The sequence below is a fragment of the Bacidia gigantensis genome (assembly GCF_019456465.1).
Source record: "Bacidia gigantensis strain McMullin 20006 chromosome Unknown contig_134, whole genome shotgun sequence".
NCBI lineage: Eukaryota > Fungi > Ascomycota > Lecanoromycetes > Lecanorales > Ramalinaceae > Bacidia > Bacidia gigantensis.
The window spans coordinates 1,804,621-1,823,467 of NW_025408593.1; the positions used below are offsets into that span (position 1 = coordinate 1,804,621).

General features: G+C 43.6%; 8 protein-coding genes across 8 annotated transcripts; 1 reads left to right on the forward strand and 7 right to left on the reverse strand.

Moving 5' to 3' along the window:
• Positions 1 to 781: 781 nt before the first annotated feature.
• KY384_002302 (uncharacterized protein) lies at positions 782 to 1,253 on the reverse strand (the record flags this gene model as incomplete). Its single annotated transcript, XM_044810825.1, has 2 exons — positions 782 to 953; positions 994 to 1,253. 2 exons carry the CDS (start codon positions 1,251 to 1,253, stop codon positions 782 to 784), a joined length of 432 nt encoding a protein of 143 aa, XP_044672799.1.
• A 610-nt stretch (positions 1,254 to 1,863) lies between these two features.
• Positions 1,864 to 2,564, reverse strand: KY384_002303 (uncharacterized protein; the record flags this gene model as incomplete). The annotated part of the gene is made up of 2 exons (XM_044810826.1): positions 1,864 to 1,952; positions 2,186 to 2,564. 2 exons carry the CDS (start codon positions 2,562 to 2,564, stop codon positions 1,864 to 1,866), a joined length of 468 nt encoding a protein of 155 aa, XP_044672800.1.
• Positions 2,565 to 3,561: 997 nt separating this feature from the next.
• KY384_002304 (uncharacterized protein) lies at positions 3,562 to 5,295 on the forward strand (the record flags this gene model as incomplete). Its single annotated transcript, XM_044810827.1, has 4 exons — positions 3,562 to 3,619; positions 3,653 to 4,114; positions 4,210 to 5,016; positions 5,066 to 5,295. The coding sequence occupies 4 exons, from the start codon at positions 3,562 to 3,564 to the stop codon at positions 5,293 to 5,295; spliced, it is 1,557 nt and encodes a 518-aa protein (XP_044672801.1).
• A 295-nt stretch (positions 5,296 to 5,590) lies between these two features.
• Positions 5,591 to 6,631, reverse strand: KY384_002305 (uncharacterized protein; the record flags this gene model as incomplete). Its single annotated transcript, XM_044810828.1, has 1 exon — positions 5,591 to 6,631. The coding sequence occupies one exon, from the start codon at positions 6,629 to 6,631 to the stop codon at positions 5,591 to 5,593; it is 1,041 nt and encodes a 346-aa protein (XP_044672802.1).
• A 692-nt stretch (positions 6,632 to 7,323) lies between these two features.
• On the reverse strand, positions 7,324 to 7,892 carry KY384_002306 (uncharacterized protein; the record flags this gene model as incomplete). Its single annotated transcript, XM_044810829.1, has 2 exons — positions 7,324 to 7,650; positions 7,710 to 7,892. The coding sequence occupies 2 exons, from the start codon at positions 7,890 to 7,892 to the stop codon at positions 7,324 to 7,326; spliced, it is 510 nt and encodes a 169-aa protein (XP_044672803.1).
• A 2,866-nt stretch (positions 7,893 to 10,758) lies between these two features.
• Positions 10,759 to 12,220, reverse strand: KY384_002307 (uncharacterized protein; the record flags this gene model as incomplete). Its single annotated transcript, XM_044810830.1, has 2 exons — positions 10,759 to 11,143; positions 11,187 to 12,220. The coding sequence occupies 2 exons, from the start codon at positions 12,218 to 12,220 to the stop codon at positions 10,759 to 10,761; spliced, it is 1,419 nt and encodes a 472-aa protein (XP_044672804.1).
• A 1,267-nt stretch (positions 12,221 to 13,487) lies between these two features.
• On the reverse strand, positions 13,488 to 14,340 carry KY384_002308 (uncharacterized protein; the record flags this gene model as incomplete). Its single annotated transcript, XM_044810831.1, has 2 exons — positions 13,488 to 13,524; positions 13,556 to 14,340. 2 exons carry the CDS (start codon positions 14,338 to 14,340, stop codon positions 13,488 to 13,490), a joined length of 822 nt encoding a protein of 273 aa, XP_044672805.1.
• Positions 14,341 to 14,743: 403 nt separating this feature from the next.
• Positions 14,744 to 15,143, reverse strand: KY384_002309 (uncharacterized protein; the record flags this gene model as incomplete). Its single annotated transcript, XM_044810832.1, has 2 exons — positions 14,744 to 14,819; positions 14,884 to 15,143. 2 exons carry the CDS (start codon positions 15,141 to 15,143, stop codon positions 14,744 to 14,746), a joined length of 336 nt encoding a protein of 111 aa, XP_044672806.1.
• Between the last annotated feature and the right edge of the window lie 3,704 nt (positions 15,144 to 18,847).

Sequence of the window (18,847 nt, forward strand, 5' to 3'; positions counted from 1 at the left end):
GCGCTTTGTGCGGGCATGTCTGTTCATCAAACGGGGTATTCAAACACCCTACCTTCCCTCCATCGTGAGGATAGCGCAAGTAGCCGAGACAATTGACTATGACCATCAACCAAGCGACGCCTACAAGTCCCGCGCATATCGCAAGTCTAATTTACTTAGCGGCGCAACATTGGGCGCAACATCGGGGAAGTCCCAGCCCCGCCCAACGAGGAAACCTAATAAAGCAACAAACTCAAAGCTCCAAACCCCTCATACCCAAGGAACAGGGTATGGGAATCATCAGGATCTGGCTAAAGTGGCTCTTGGTAGGGCGCTAATCAATACTTCAAATTTTATGCTTACGAGTACGTTAGCGACCGCGGCAACACTGAGACACATCTACAGAACAGCTGGCAAGTTCACCACATGGTTTCTAGTCTTCGGTCACACTAAGAAAGCCAAGGATCAACAACATTCATCTCAAATTGTGAACATCACAGGCTTGAAATCATGTATTCAGATATGCTTCAGTATCATCATTGGCGCAACTATGATGCTCCTACTAGCGACAGCAGGTCTAGTACTTCTAGCCTTTCTAATGCTGGTTTTACACCTGCGCCGTCTTCTTCGACCAAGATTCAACATTGAGTGTCTCGAGGACTGGGCATTCTCTGGAAGCGACCGAAAGAGTAGCTAACACTATTCATTGGATGCAAACATTTTTAATGAATTTCTGCGAATGAAGGACGAAATTTCAACGCTCAATAATTGACATGGTCTTTGCTTCAAACACTCTCAAAGCTCACATCATTACCGTGTCGATTATACTTTCCCCCGAAACACCAGTTGAGAAAGCCGCCGTCTGCTTGGAGGTGAAATGTCGCCGGCTTCTTTCCAACGTAGCATTCATCTGTTCAAGACCGTCAGCTTCATCTGGTCGCTCTGTTGTAATTGAGAGACATGAAGCAAGGAGACTTACATTGTAGTGTATTGTTCGCATGCGGACACGCACACTTGATCTTTCCCATCTTCCATCCGTTCTTTATCAGGTCGCTCGCATCATGTTTGTCGTGCTCGAAAATCACCATGCAATTGGTAGGCTCATTGACGAGAGCCATAGCCTTGCCGACTTGCTCTTGCGTGAAGGCTTCACGGATAGGGTTGTCGGCTTTGTTTGTGATGAGATTTTCGATGGCCTGGATGATCTCCCCGATGACTTTTTCGGCGAGCTGCTCGATTAGTTCTACTCCAAGTTTCTCGAATGCGACAGCCATCGTTGAGTTGCAACTATGCCAATCGAAGTCTCAGGTGCGTTGAAAGGTAAAGCGGTGGAAGTCTAGGTCGAGATGTCAAGGACGATGGTAGATGCGAATCTAGGCTTTTCAAGACTCTACTTCATAATAAATCAATCTTTGAATTATGTCAAGAATAGAACATTTGATGATGGGAGGCAAGATTCGCTTGCGGTAGAACGGACATTGAAGGTAAGCTGTGAGGTTCCGTTGGATGCCTGAGCTTTGCTTTGCCGGCAATGTTCCTAGGATTTCGCGAGATTACTCAGACGGAGGGCAAGAAGCGAGATCTGACCACTCTGCCCTGACATCAAATCGAGCTAAGCATATGCGCCTAGGAGCAGATCACATGTTGACTTTGTGGGTTCCTACATAAGCCCAGTGCTAAGCTTTGGCAGGGATCCGACTACGAAAGAAAAAACTTATGATAGCGAAAGAGATTCGGCTACAGTGAGTGACCGGATAATTTTGAGCAATTTTAACAGTAAGCTGACAGAAAATATATTCAGTACCCATATTCTGACACCATTCTATCGACCGTCGTACCTCCTAACCAAACACTGTCCCAGCGGAGTTGAACTTCCCATTGCCACTAGTTCGTCCCCCTACAAGCTGTTCTATCTGCTTTTGGACGCACCACCTTTGCCTCCACTCCCTGATGTGCTGCTTTAGCAGCCTCATCTAGAACATGACATATTGTCAGCTCCAAGAATCAATGTGTGAGATGCTCTGGAAATGACTTACGGGTTGGATGATGCCCTGCTGTCATACCGGAGTGAAAGGCAAGCATGGCCACAATCAATATCAACACGTGAATGAAGCTATGCACGTGGTCTTCGGTGAAACCCTCAGCTAGAAATCCGTCAGCTGTCGTTCTTGTTCTTGCGAAGTCCTCAGTCTTCTTCTCTACTTACACGCAACGTCATGGAAGTGCGACATCGTCTTGGAATGATGAGGGTCCTGGGAAAATTTGCTGTGCTTCACGCTGCCCCTTCCTGATGGAGCTGCGGCGTGACCTTCATTTTTTTCCTCGCCATCTTCCTCGTTCTCGCCGGGGTCTTCTTGATCGTCACCCACTTCTATATCATCTTGTTCTCCTTCATTCTCGTCGTACTGCTCTTCGCCTTCCTCGCCACCTTCTTGGTACTGCTCGTCTTCGTTCATGTCTTGCTCATTGCCTTCTTCGCCATACTGCCCTCCTTCATCATATCCCATGTCTTGCTGCTGGTTGTTGTTGGATGCATAGCCTTGGTTTGAGGAGCGTCCGTAACCTTGCTGTTGTCTTGGAGGCATGGTGCGTTTCTGGGATTGGGACGAGGTATCACCTGGGTAGCACTTTCTCAAGGACAGACGAGCTTAAAAGTTGAAGAATCTGGTCTTCGCGTACTCTCAACTGTTAGGAGAATGCGTGAGATATAGAATTCGTAGATCCTGTGCACTAAGCTCCTGCTGACTCAGATTAACCGAGACAGGGCTGCAAAGCGCACATGCACTAGTCTGATCCTCCGAGCCTAGTCTCGCTCTTAAGGTGGCGCTTGAAGTTTACCAAAGAAACCGTCCTATCCCCCCCAGCTTCCTGTTTGCTGCCGAAGACAAACACCAGAACCATGAGTCGGAGACTTTTCGAACTTGCCGGACCAAGCCGCTCTTTCGTCAGACTAACACCTGACTCGTCAGCCTTCGGAAGCTTCTCTCGAGTCCCTGTCAACACCCTATGACCACTGCTTACTAGATTCCATGCAACGAATTGCAGACTGGAGCTCTGTGTACTTCGGGTGGGTAGTACCGAAAATGTAATCTGCCGTCAGTGAACTAAGATAGCTAGGGTGCTTCTCACGAACTCCGTGTTGTATGTAGAGCGCCACTGTCACACGATGAACATATAGGCGAGTATTACAATCGTTTTCGATCAACAGGAAGCCGTGAGTCACATGGATTCAGGTCAGCATTGTCAGCATCCAGCCCTCGGACTTCCTAATGTCTATCTTTATTCATGTCCGTCGACTACTCTAGCAGCTTTTGTCGGGGGTCTCACATGGTACATTAGGCGACAAGTTTCACGAGCGGACTAACAGAATCTAACGAGGTCTTGACCATTCATGGCTTGCTGACTTGAGCTGAGTATGATCAAGTTGGTAGGCCTTCATACGTATCCTTTGCTCTTCCCGGACGGGGCAAAGTACTTGCTTTAAAGGAAAATTAAGATCACTAGACACATCAATCCTCGATCTAAATACTCAAGCAAATACTCCTGTTTGCTCCATCCATAGAACCTAGCCGCAGTTGAGACATGTCTGGGAACCCCCCGAAGGCCTCAGGGAGCACCCCTAAATCGCCTATTGCATCAGGTACGTAATACAAATCTCTTTAAAGATATCCAGGTTTGACGAGAGCATCTAACGACAATATAATAGCTCTTACGGGAGCCGCAAATGTAGGTGCGCAAGCGGCGACCAAGACTGGCTCCGGTAGCAATGCCAACAATGGGTCTGGTAATACTGGAGGAGGCTCGTCTTCCGCCTCGGGAACTCAGCAGTCTATCGAGAAGGCCTTAAAAGAGAAACTGCCTGAGCTTGAAAGTGACGCAGCTTCTCAATTTTCCGCTGCAAAATTCCATCCACTCAATCAGCCGTCTGGTGAATCAACGGCAACACAACAACCACCATATGCGTGGATTCGCGAAGATATTGAAGTCTTTGTGAAGACCTATTTCGAGGATGAAGCGACTTCAATCAAAGCACCTTCAATGATGCCTGTGGTCGAGAAATCGCATCTCATGATCAATGAGGCAGATGTGGTCCGCGCTTCTGCCCTATATTTACTTCATCCGGTGAACGTAGCTGGTATGTCGAGTCCTGAAAGCTTCATTAAAATTTGACCTTTGCGGAGCCTCAACGTAGAGACTCTCGTCTTCCAGATATCACTGATCATATTTTAGTCCAGGCTTGGCTTGAAACCAAAAAAGAAACAGCGCCTTTGGAATGTACTGCAGAGGTCACTGTCGTCAAGAAAGACCCAAAGGATAACACGAAAGCGGAAACTCGTACCGACGTCGAATGGAAGCTGAAAGGCTCAGATAAGGCATTAGCTGTCCTAGAGTACAAGCGCAAACATCTGATAAACCCCAAAGAGATCCTTGATGCCGAATACAAGACAAGTGAGCCAATCAAACCATTTATTGACGAAGTCAAAACGACTGGCGGCAATAAAACCTACTTCCTTCGGTCTTCCTTCTGGCTTATCAAACAGGCCACAAGCTACGCAGACAATCGCCAAGTGAATGATGTCTGCCTTTTCGATTATGATACGATGTTCATCCTCAATTATGCAGGTGGGCTGAATGCAGATCCTGCAAAGAAGGGAAAAGCTGCGGTTAAGGGAAAAGGGAAGGAACGTCAAGGAGATGATCCCGAGACTTGGCCATCGGGCATACTGTATCAAGAACAAGCAAAGCAGGCTTCGGGGAAGAGCGATAAAGATTATTATTTTCGCAGCCTACTGACAGCATTCCTGATTCGGGCTTACAAGCGCTCGAAGGGCGAGGTCAAAGACCCCCCAAATATGACGGTGGAGGTGAGTTGGACGAACATTGTTTCATCAACGCTTAACAAGACTGATGAGTTGATAGATCCAAAAAACGGCAAGCAAGGAGGCAGTAAAGCTACAGATGCTTCAGGCACACCAGGTGGTCCTAGTGGCGATGGAAAGACCACGCTTCCATTACACCCAGGCCCGCCAGATCCCAGTAAGACTACAGATGTCTTAAAGCTTACAGATGCTAAACAAGCCTGCAGATACCAACAAGCCTTCAGGGACCAACAAACCTCCAGACGCTAACAAGCCTGCAGACGCCAATAAGCCTGCTGATGCCAATAAGCCCGCAGATCCTGCTAAAGGCACAGGCAGCTCCACCGGAGGCACTGGTAGCTCCACCGGAGGCACTGGTAGCTCCACCGGAGGCAAAGGCAGCTCCACCGGAGGCAAGAAACCAAGCGGGGGCAAAAAGCCAGGCAAGAAACCCTAGCAGAAATGGTTGAGTACGATTCACATAGTTGCCCGGGGGTATGGGTGTGAGCTACGGCAATGATCGAGTATTTGCTATAGGCTATAGAGGTATATTCTGCTTTGGGAGAGCATATCTGTAAAATTTTCCCAGAAACAGTCTTCAAGGCGATTCACAGTACATTTCCTGATATCGCTGGAAACAGAGCGAAAGATTTCGCCACAGTCATTGTAGGCTTGTAGGACGCTTAGGTTTCCCTCCTCCCCTCCCATCTGTCCTGGCACACGTCGCATACATCTGCTGAGTAGCATAACCCCTACGCGACCCCACGTCTCCAAACCTCTTTCATCCCATCAGTGACATGAGACTTATCCGCGGCGTACAGCTCCCCAATCCACTCCTTCCAATCCCAGTCGATCCAATCATCAAACTCCGATAATCCCGTGTATTCTGCCCAGCGCAACAACGGCGAGATATACTGCCCCGGAAAATATCGCTGCTCGCCGTACTCTGCAATCATCCTCGGACTTTGACGAGCCAGATACGCGTTGTCGAAGTCTATCAACACCACCCGACATGTGCGTGAAGCCGGGCCTGCCCCTTCCTTCTTATCGTGGCTTTCGGGAAGAATCAATATGTTGCGGGGCGCCACATCATTCATCATCACATCCTCCTTGAAGACCGCCGTCTCAGCATCTATGACACCCTTCATGATATCCTGTTTCTGCCGCACGCTCAGCGCGTTAGGATCGAGCTTATACATCACCTCCCCCTCTACGAATTCCATCAGAATCAGCCTGACCTGGCGCGTCTTGCCTTCTGACGCGGGGAAAGAGCAAGTGAAGGAGCCGTAGAATTTGGGGACGAACTGGCCCTGCACCTTCGATACTTTGGCATACGCCGTAGCCTCGGTCGCATAAGTTGATTCGGCGAGATTGAAGATGTAGGACCCGACCTCGTCGTGGTCCGCGTAGAGAGGGTCGTAGAACTTGGCCACTATGGACTCGTCTTCTGGAGGAGCCGAAACGCTGTGCACGCTGTTGTCGCCGCTGTGTCGCTTCACTTTCGCACGCACGACTTGCGCTCGGCTTCCATCTCTGGCATGCAGGGCACTTTCGATATGAAGGTCGTAATTGTCGTTTCCTTCGGTTCCCTTTGTGGGAGGGTGCTTCAAGCAGCGAGCCAGGGGGCTGGAACTCTCCCATTCTTTGATCTCGTCCTCAATGGACACGCTGCTTCGAGGAGGTGGATATGTTGGCTTGTGGGCACGGATGTTTATACTGGCGCCGGCAATGTATGGGAGCTTGGGTTTAACAAACTCAGGGTGCGTCTCCATGTAGCTCTGTTGCGCTGGCATCCTTACGAGACGACGAAGAAGTATTCGCGAGCGGGCGAAAGCTGTGATGCGGCGTCAGCGAGGTCGGAGTCTACGTGGCTGAGCTCAGCGAAGCTCTTCATTACCCTCTCGCGAAAAGATATATGAAGAAGCCATGAGCTAGTCGTAAAGGTGGTTGTCATACTTCCTCTCGTCAGCTGATGCTTATGGGAAGTCGGGTGGCACCCCGCGGTAACTTGGTCGCATGAGAATCCCACGCTCAGTGCCCGGCGTTCGAGGTGCGAACATTAGCCCCTTAGTCCTAAATCTACCACTATGCCTGTATGACCTTTTCCGAGCGTTTGGTTGACGTGGTTGTGACTTTTCTGCCGAGTGACTATGAACATCAGCCGGATGCGAGGATACAGAGCTTACTGGCCCTTTGGGATCGCGGACGCTAGACTCGATGTTTGCCATTGTGATCTAACATTGGTACAGCGATCCTTTGACTGATTCTTCTGGACTCCTTTTGTTCAGACCATGCAGTGTCAACAATTAAAAGAGAAAATAAGCTGCGAAAGCAGATGACTTCTTTGTTGGACTTATGAGTCTTGGCCAAAATGGATTGCTCACTTGACTAGAGTATTGTCGACGAGCGGACTAGATTTTTGACTTAGATTTGAAGCAAGCCCTCGGGGCTCTCCTGACTCGTCCTACAATTTTTGGTATAATGCTTAAAGTCTTGAAGATTCTTTGCTCAAATTTGACACCTGTCCTGCCATTTTTAGCCGCCTCACAGCCAAATTTCTGATCTTATTGTTCCATGGCTCAGATAGCCATCTATGATCATTGCACATCCGCTTAAGCCATGTCTCGTTATCAACTTTACTCTCCCGAAGACTTTCTTGCATAAAGTGTTCTTTGCCCTTGTGTCTCAATGCAATAACGGCTGCCGTCTCCCGTAGTTCGTTGACAGGGCTGTTGTGCATCTCGGGTTTTATCAAGAGCAGAGCGATTGTAATAGAGTCCAATTGACGTATCGCCCACCTCAAAGCAACTCTCTATATCATCATGGGAAACTTATTGCAGCGCTGTCTCGGTTGAGTGTATATTCTGTTACCTCGTCACGACGTAATACGATGAATTGTATCAATGATGCCCCGAAAATGTTCTTTTGATTGACAGTGGTCTTGTAGTCTTCTACGAAAAGCTTGATCAATTGAACATTAGAGTCCCAGTCGTCCAGTGCATCGTCCGATAACGATGCGAGTTTCACGCTCCGCTCGTACGTCATATCGCCCATCTTTGTTGTCTTTTGAGCGTGTTCACAATATTTGTATCATCGATAGCCACAAACAAGGAGTTGGATCCATCGTTACCATCGAGCAGTCTCCATAGCTAAGGTTGTTTTTCGGGAATCTATAAGTGTCGCAAACTGTAGTACTTGTCTTAGCAAAGCTTCCACAAAGAAATCTGGTTAAGGGGCCTTCAAGTGGGGTTGCGGCTGACAGAGCTCGCCGATTTACAGAAGACAACCCTTGATAGCCCAATTCTCTTACCGTTTTCAGCCATTTCCACCCCGCCAAGATAGAATGGCAGTTGAAATAAGCCAAAGAAGGATTTGGCCAGAGAAGATTGCAGATCTTGACGAATGAAGAGTGAACATGGAAATATTGTATCTCAAGTCTACTACACCACATGATCCAACTGGTAGATACACGGTGCCAAACGGATGCTCGCAGCTCGGGCCGCGTATGATGTTATATGGCCTAAAGCTGCGTCTATACTTCTTGTCAAACACGCTATGACAGGCCTTTCGATATAAGCGCACGAGTCCCACACGATCCCGAAATAAGACATGAGAACTCTTTTAGCTACCTCTTCACGTTTCTCCAGATTAAGATGGTAATAGAAACGCAGCGATTTGTGCGCCCTGGAGTAGTCTTTTTGAGCACCTACCGTTTGCCCGTAGAGGCTCCGACGCGCATGATTATGCGGGGTCATTTCGAGACTGGAAATAACTTCGCTCGTCGTTCTTCTCTCGGCGTCCTGCATACTACACTTACCCTTTGAGCTTGTCGAGCGCGCGCCGGAGAAAAATCTCAGCCTGGATCATGGTGACTCCACCACCTCCAAAGCTTAAGCCACCCAAAGATGGAGATCGTCATAGGGGCGCAGACATCATTGTCACTCAATTCGTATTCGGGGCCATCGCTACATTCCTTGTGGCGACGAGAATGTATGTGCGAGCAACGATGGTGCGCAAGGTCGGCTGGGATGACTGGCTTATTGTCGGCGCGTGGGTGAGTGCTTGTATTTCTCCAAACCTGCAATTAGTATTACTGACATTCTTTAGATCTCCACCGTCATCGGCATCGCCTTCAATTGTGTCATGGTGCGAGAAGGCTTTGGACGGCATCAATTCTACCTGATCAAAGAACCTACCCACTTCGTGAAAGGAAACCACTACCAATCTATCTGGCCTCCCACCTTTTTCGTCTCGGTCATCTTGACCCGCCTTTCGATATGCTTCTTCCTACTCCGCATCTTCAACGTTAAGACAGCTTGGCGATGGGGACTTTGGGCTTTGACGGGCTTCATTCTTCTCACCAACATCCCGTCATTTCTTCTCGTCTTTCTGACTTGCAAACCGTACGAGAAGACATGGAATCAGAAGCTGCCGGGGACATGCTGGCCAGCGAGCACCACTACCGCCATCGGTCTCTACAACGGCGTCATTTCTGTGATGACAGACTGGGTCCTAGCCAGCCTTCCCATCGCATTCTTGTGGGACATGCAGCTCTCGCGCAAAGCCAAGGTTTGGCGTATGCGTGCTCATGAGCATGGGCTTCTTCACGGGCGTTACCTCCATCGTGCGGACCGTTATCACCAAGCGTGTCATCGCGCAAGGCAAGACAAGCGATTTCAGCTGGATCAGCATCGACCTGAGAGTCTGGGGCGAGCTGGAGATTCTGATCGGTATTATCGCTGCATGCGTTCCCGCTTGTAAGCCTCTGTATGTTAAGACCGCATCGGCTTTTCATCTTTCTTGGAGTCGGGGACGTATTAGTGAGGGTCGCGCCAGCAAGTATATTAAGCAGGGTGAAGGCGATGATAGTCATCAATTGAAGAAGATGAATAGCCAGGGACTGCCCTTTAAGGCGTAGTGAACACTAGATGATGTCTGATGTCTGGCATGATACGCATTGATACCCGTGTTGATTCAAATGTGAGAGTCGTATGGGCGAGATTGCTGGTTCTTGTTTCGGTGAGAGCATTGCACTTCCTGGTAAAGGCTATGTTGAGTGATAGGATATCCCTGTTCCGTTTAGCGCGCATGCTGGGCGAAGCTCCACAAAACCGCAGAGTTTTCGAAGCATCTTGCAGGCAGACGCTCGAAATATCAAAGTGTTGGCTTCTCTATCACTCATGAATCCCATTGGACGCCTCTTTCCAATGCAACGTACGGCAGTAATCAAGAGACCGTCGTGATATAGCGTAGTACTCTTGTAGTATTGATTGGACTGGTCTTGTAGTCATTTCAAACGAGCATATGCTCCACTAAACGCGATCAAAGCTCGTTCACCTACTTCTTAAAAACTATGTAGATATTATGTGAAGCTCTTAACAGTGAGTATCATGGCGAGCTTGAGACGTCGGCCAACGCGGAAAGGCGTCAGTCGCCTGGCCGTGTTCTACTTGGCAGTGACAACACCCACCCCTCGCGTCTTAGCCATCTTACCTCAACGCCATATCATTAGATGTGAGCGATAATGAGGGCAGTATCGTAGTAGCCGCAGCCATTTGTTGGGATACAGAATGCTCGCGTTTACTCAACTTCTGGCCTTACAGCCACCACCACCATAACGACCCACCTTTTAGCCGCAGATGTGTCAGAGCTCAGGTCGTGAGTTGGGGCTACGCCAACGAGGTTGAACAACCCTTTTTGAAAAGGTCGTGGGGAGCGATCAGGGATCGGGCGATGGGGATTGTCCTCGACCTCCAGGTTTCGCGATGGCGATGAAGGCCGAAAGTAATTGGGTTTGAGATGGACGGCGTCTGAAAGATGTTGCTTGAGTCGATGCAGCTTGATGATGTTCAAGCGCCTTCATGAATGCATTCTTCGAACCCATGCCACCCATCCTCGACAAGACGACTCTAGCGACGCGTTATTGGCCTAACAAATCCATCTCAACACCTTCGTCACTTCTTTCATCCGTGTTCTTACCCAACAGCCAACCCTCTTCTCCCGTGACGAGCCGGACTCTCATCTTTGCTCCTTCGTCCTTATCTAGTCTCAACCCGTCCCTCACTCCCGGTTCAAGAACCTGCATCGCTTGTAATTGGCTTGTTTTCCAAGCTGGGATGCCTGCGCGTTTGCTTTGAATGATCACGATGACTAGGAACATCAGGACCCAGAGGACGGCGGCAATAGGTAAGATCAGCCAGAAGAAATTGACTTTGATGAATATCTCGGTATAGGAGACAGTGCCGACTGCCAAGTTGCTATAATCCGCTGTGGTCCGCATACTGGAGTTTGTCAGAGGGTGGTGCCTTACTGGTATTGAAGGGGATGGGGGCGGAGAACAAGACTTACGCATTGGTTATCGAGATTGCAAGATTGTCCGTAAGCCTATCTATGCCCTCCCATCCATCAAAGGTCAATTCTCCCGAGTTATTGTGATATAAGGATTTCCCGATCGCCAAGGCGACATCTGACTCCGCCGCATCAAACCCCGATGTCATTAGCCACGAGCCGTAAAGTATTTCACTTGCCATATACGTATTCAACGCATCTTTCATGGCCTCGCTGGCGCTATACTCGGTCGTATTAGAACCAATAGTGTGTGTGGTGAATGCAGACCGATTTGACGAACTACCGCGCCATTGCCAGTCAAGATCCTCGATAATCACGTCTATGACTGTGGTATTTGTTTGACCGTTACGAACTTCTGTTTGGAGCGTATACAGACAGTATTCCAGTGTGACTTTACTAGCACCGACTGAGGCGAGGAGGTCCTTAGGGGCCTCCGTATATGACTTGTACGGATACATTACGTAGAACTCGCTTAAGACTTTCGGATCTGGGTTGGTGTATGGTCGCGACCAGATTTGCTGTGCTTTAGACCTGCTATCGGGGTAGGCACTCATTCCAACGTGAACTCGACTGGTGTCAAACGGTCTACCCCGTAGAGGTGGATGCGCCACCAGCTCATCAATCGTATAATTTGTTTCTCCATTGCTTCCATCCCCTTTTTGTACAATGATATGTGACTTGAAATCTTCCGTGGAGGAGCATATACCCAGGGTCGTATAGGAGGGGATAGTACAGTTGGCGCCCAAGCAGACTGGCTTGACGTCGCTATGACTAGCGTCTGGACCGAGTATCCCACGGAGGACATTGTTGTTTACTCCTGGGTCTGTCGAGGCGTAGGGAATGCCTACTCCTTCCACTCCGGCGTCCGTTTTCAAAATCGATTGGTGCAGAGGCCCTGCCCAATGTTCCACAAAGGGTATGTCGGCCGTATCGTTTGCAACGACAGTCTGGCGATTCACAATATTGACGGCTTGTTGGGCGAAAGGCCCCAACAAGAGGATCAATATCGAGGTGAGAGTGGCAACGTAAACCATAACGCTATGCTATGTGAGCAGCGCAAACAACATACTGCAGATTAGGCTCACCATTTTGGATGTTTGTAGGCAAGAAGAAGACTATCGAGCGGCTGACGGCTTGCTTTGTCAAAGTCTTCAATATTTGCGAGCGGATGAGGCCTTCGGTACCATATCCATTTCATCTGCGAAAGCGAAGAGGCGAGTGGCACCATCAAGGATGTTTGTGCGAATTGCGATGCAAAGTTGATCAATGTATTGACTGTGATCCGAGAGTGCCATTGGCTCAGCCGTTTATTGTCGAAAATGACAAGAATGATAACAATCAGCAGAGTAGAGAGTGCCGCTAGGAACCATGCAATCAGCTCTGCAGCCCACGAGTCCGTGAAGATTCTGCTGTAAAGACTTCTCGACCTTTCACGATCGTTGATCTCGTCGTCGATCTCGTCCTTGATTTGGGGCTCCACCAGTGATCCGCTTTGTCTTGTTTCATTCAAATCTACCGATTGGGGATCGCTACTGTCACATTGGGCGGGTGATTCACCAGAACGTCTTGTCGACAAAGGCGAAACGCTCCTCGCGTCATGCGCCTGGCCAACCATACTGTCAACCTGGAGTATTGTTGCTGGTCTTGAATGAACATGAGGTGAAAGGTTTCAAGTCGAACTTGAAAAATGGAATGAAGGATTGAGCTGAAACAAGACGGATTGCACTAAGCCTTGGACCTGCTGATGCCTGCGCTAGACGCGAACGAAGGATTGACAGCCAATTAGATTTGAGCCTAGTCTACAGCCAAGACTGGTGATAAATCAAATTCGAATACTAATCAATTTACATCCCAGTGGTGTTTGGTAGAACTCTGCTATACTCGGCCAGAGAACACTGCATCTTCAGCCGGAAAAACAATGGATATGTCCGATGGTTTTTAGATCAGAGAACTTGCTTGCTTGACTCATCTACAATTGCGTGAAGGGTATCAACAAAGGACCACATCTATGGACCACTGGCTCGAGCTGCAGGTTTGAAAACGTGATTGTGTATTTGAAGTACGAGAATGCATCTTGGAGGACTACACCTAATCCCATGTGCACTGATCTCCATCGGAGAGATCACCAGTTTGCTAGGTGTCTAATCAAAACGCTTCTCATGAACGGCTAGTGGTCTGAGCACACGAGGGGGCTATTTTACCCTTCTGTCAATCGTAGATCACGAGGCTTCCTCGGCTTTCTGGTAAGCCAGGGCTAAATGACGATACCCGGTGGGTTAATTTGGAGCTCATAACCTGGCGTTAAATATTGTTTTGTAAGTGCTCAAAAGCTCGACATCTGCATCCGTCTCAACCTGTCGTTCTCTGACTCGTGAATTCGGGCTTGCTTCGAAGCTACATGGGTCTCAATAGTCTGCAGCAGTTGTTGCGCTTCATCAATCCTTCTCCATTCGAGGAGCCAGTGTTGAAAAACAGACATGTATTTCAGCACACGACTATCTTGCCATCCCCAAGTCTGGGCTGCAAGACGAATCGCCTCACGTAGACTCAACTCAGCGCGTTCCGGCCGTGATCTTTCGAAGTAAGATATGGCATGAAGATAATAAGCAATGCTCTTATACTGTAAAGTTGGAAGGTCACTATGAATAACCAAGTCGATGATCACCTGGGCAGTGTGACCAGCTTTCTCCCAGTGATGAATGTGCAAATAATGCCATGCAAGACCCAAGCGGACTTCGAGAGTCTGTGGACATGTAGCACCAACTGTATGCTCAGCCTCTTTCAGAAGTCCCAGGTAATGGGTCGTAGCTTCTATGCCTTGAAGCTCCGTTTTGGATTGCAATCTTGTAAGTTCAGCTGCTACCGTCATCTGATTGAAATGACCGAGCTTCTGTCGGAAGATTGTCGACTGACAGTCCTGCAAGACGGAAAGAGTGTGTCCAAGACATGGCTGTTCCAATTCAAGCAGGAGGGCAAATATTACGTTGAATGGATGTTTTTGGCTTTTCAACGCTGCAGCCATTTCCCTAAAATGCCTCAGGATAGCTTTGAAGTATTCACCAAGATCATGAAAAAGGTAGGAGTATGCTATATGGGCAAGGTTGTCTAAAGTCTGGGGAACTTCTGCTTGCACTATTGCCTCGACGCGAGCCATCGCCGTATCTAAAGCTTGCCAACCCAGGGAGTCACCTCTCTTGAGGAGACGTCGCGTGAGATAGCAGTCGTTCCAGAAATCTTTGACTGCGCTCGTAGTTTGCTGAACATTGTAACATCGATTTTCCTCAAGAACGCAACTCATTGAGTCAATTGAACCAGAGATCCAGTCATGCACAGCCTTTGCCAGACGTTCAGGTATCTCCCTATCCAAGGGCAAGTTCAATGGAGAATTTACTGGTGTATAACAGAGAAGCTCCGCTGGTGTCGTCGCACGAAGACTAAATAAATCCTTCTTGTTTCGTTCCAAGGCCCTTCTGCAACGAACAATCCTCACTTGTGGCACCTCTAGATTACGGAATTTGAATGCTGAATTTTTACCGCGGAGAGCTCGTTCAGCCTGCTTACGCAGGATGGCGTGCATCACTTCTTTCTTGAAATTTTTTCAACATTCCATTGGCGAAAGCGATTCCTGTACATCTGCTCACTAAATATACTTGGATTAGTCAGGTTCAATAGTGATATCTCACTATTCACACCCTACCTAGCTTTGAACTTATGCTGTGCTTTCATTATTTCTATGACTTCTCTCAGAGTCTTGTCTTTGGATTTGTATAGATCCACAATCCTCGACTTATGGCTTTCCCACGCGAGCTCGTCTGGTCCACCAGAGCGCTCTATCACAACATCGTCACTTGACATGGATGAGCAATTGAGAAAATAATCGGCTTTTGAAGATCCTGTCAATAGGCGGTCCACCTGGGAATTTGGCATTTCCTGGGCTCGAGAGCTCCACGGCGACATGAACAAAGGTTGTGGATCAAATGAATTCATATTTTGGCAATAAGCGTCAATCGGTTGGCTGAAGCTATCTAGAGGGGTCATTTCGGGCAACGGTTGTTGACGATTCACATGCGCGAGATTCGTTTCACGTTGCGACTCGTTGGCTGGACCCCACGGCGAGATGAGAAGTATTGCTTCGTCACTTACCCGACAATTGTTCATGACCAGAACCATTAGAGACAAGGTAGCGATTAGTCCAACATAAAATTACCTTTGTCGGTACCCGTGGTGCTTTCGAGCTTTGAGTTTGCTTGACTATCTCTTTTCTTGTAAGGAAAGGAGCGCGAAGTCACCGTACATGAATGTTACGTTCAAAGGCGCACATAGAAATTTCCCAAGACTACAATGTCTTGCCGAACCAATGATGGGTCAGTCTCTTATACACGCCGTCAGCCCATCTGCCGTCTGACCAATCGGCGCAAATAAGACATGAAGCCTTCGCCATGTCATATCAGTAGCTGCCAAGGAGACCACGTCAGAGATACAAAGTGAGCTATTGGTATGCTTCATGTATCCAAAGACCGGGTCGCCTTGGGCACAGTATGTCATATCAGGTACGGGCCTCTCTCGGTCGCCGACGCTCATCATGTGTCCCTTGGTAAATTTCAACACTCGTTGAAACTTGGTGATGATTTCACCATATACAGACAGCTAGTAGTCAGAGAGGAGCATACATCGACTGATAAGGAATTGGGTACCAATCTGAATGAAAATGTTTTTTCACGCTGCAGCCTCCAGCTCGAGACAAAAAAATCTTGCATATGTACCTAAATGACTTGGCATGCTGCGCAATCCTATTATCATCGATGATGGCGTCTATGCCAAGACTTGTGCCTAAATGTCACCCCGCACATGTTGCTAGTAAATCGATTCGGAAGCAACGTAAGGTTCGAATGATATGCATTGTAATGATCGCGAGTGACGCCACAATTCAAAGCTCAAAGCAATGCCGGCACTAGCTAGCAATAGCCAAGCAGTATTCGCCGTCAGATTGCCCATATACTTAGTACTGTAGTAGCTATGTATCATTGTCATGATGTGGCTCCTTGCGTACGTGATCTAATTAGTTTAAGAAACATAGATAAGCTTGGTGAGAGTAGGAGGAGAATTAATTATTAATTACCCTTCTAAGAATTATTTTCTTTAAGAGTATATATTTACGCGTATTGCGATTTCTTTATAATACTTATATTACTACTAACTAGATAACCCTCTACATATGCCCTCCTACTTTCCTTACTCTAGCCTTACTACTACACTATATATCCTATATCTTTAAACTATAAGATCCTCTTAAATACTTATTATAAATATTTAGTTACTATTTATAATAAAGTAACTTTTATAACTAAAATATTTAAAATATAATTTAAAAGTTAATTATAAAGATTTATTATATAATAAATAATTTTAATTATTTATATAAAAATAAATTTTAATATTATTTTAATTATTTTTTCTATAATAAATTTATATTATTAAGATTTACTCAGAAAAGAAGAAAATAATATTATATTAATAAAAAGTTTTAAATAATATTTTATATAAACTATTATTAGAACTTCTATTAATATAAGAAAATAAATTATTTATATATAAGTATTAATATTTATTAACTTTATTGACTTTAAGTACTAAGTAACTAATATATATATTTTAGTTAAATTATTTATATTATCTTTTTTTAAATAATTACTATTTTTAAAATAATTAAAATAATTTTTATTAAGTATATTATATATAATTCTTTATTAATTACAATATATAGCTATAAAAGCTTATTAAATATTATATATAAACTAATAATATTTTAATATTTTAAAACTATTATATTTTAATTATATAATTTATATTTATTATTTTTTATAAATAGTTATTAATTTTAAATAAAATATAATATTTTAAAATTCTTTTTTATAACTATATATATATCTTTTATATTAAATAAATTATAAATACTTTTTCAAAATAAATATAATATAATCGAAAGTTTTTAAAAAAAGTTTTAAATAAATATAAGCTTAGAAGTTAATTAATTTAAATAAAAATAACTTAAATATAATTTTAAAAAAGAATTAACTCTTATAAGAAAATATATATAAGTATAAATATAAATAGTAATAAGAATATAAATAACTTAGAAAATAGTAAAATAATAAATAAGTTATTTTATAATAGGCTTTAAAAGCTTTTTTTAAAAAGATAATAATAAGATTATAGTAATTTAAAATAATATTATTATTATGACCCTAGTATTTAAACTAGTAAATAATATTAGTTAATTTAACTATAGGTTAATAAGTTAGTTTTCCTAGAATATAAATAGTAATTAAAAGATAAATAAAGGTAAGATAATAAGATAAAATTAAGTTATAACTATCTTAGATCTTATAATAAAGAATAAAACTTATATTAAATATAAAGAAATTTATTTAAAAAGGGGAATAAAGGGTTTTATATATATAATTTTATTTAATTTATTTAATAATATTTAACTTTTAATTACTTTAAGTTTACTTAATTTAAAGATTACTTAATATTCTTAGCGCTTAAGTATACTTAAGTACTTTAGCTATCTTTTCCTTTTTTTAGTTATTTTTCCTTATAATTAATATAGTTATAGTTTTTATTTTATAGTACCTTAGTTACTTAATTACATCTATTACGCAAGGTTGTAATATTATCTCTCTTTTTAATATAATTGTCTTTAGTTATTAATTTTTTTTATTATATAATTCTTTTAATTATATTATATAATTTTTTAATAATAATACTTAATATTATTATTATATTTCTAAGAAAAAAAACTTTATAGTTATTATATTATTATATATTATTATAAGAATTATATCTCTTAAGATTTTAAATATATAAAGACTAATTAGTTAGTTTACTATATTAAGTATAATAAATATAATTAAAAGTATAATCTAGCTTTTCCTAAGAAAAAAATAAATAAATAGTATAATATTCTTAATAATTTAGATAAATAAAAGCTAGCTACTTATTCTAAGTTATTATATATTTATAAGATAAGGCAATTTTATTTAAAAAAGCTAAATCAACTAAGTAATTTTAATATAAAGTATATTTTAAAGATAGAGGAAAATAAATATTATAAAGAAGAATAAAAATAGTAATTTAATAATATATATTTATCGACTTTAGCTCCTAGATTAGATTTAGTAATTAATAATCCCTTTTTTTTTTTAATAATCTTAATTTTTTTTCTTAGTTAATCTAATAAATAAATAGAAGCTTTATTTACTCCTATTATTACTGCTAGTAGAAGCACTAAAGCTTCTCTATATAATTAAGTAGTAAGTATTTTTTTAGTTCCTATATATTTTTATCTTTTAAATAGTTTTTCTATTTAATAAAGTATTAACTATATTATTCTTCTAGTATTTTTTTAACTTTAAAGATATTATGTTTTTTAGGTTTATATCTAAATAATATTAATATTAAATTAATATCTTTTACTTTTTTAAAAAATAATATATAAAATATTAAATATATTTTAACGTTATTTAATAGTTCTAATTTATAGTTAATAAATTTTTTTTATTTTTATATTTTAAATAAGCTAACTTATAAGTAATTTAGTTTCTTATTTAGTTATTTTATCCTAAGATTTTTTATATACAACTATATTTTATTTCCCT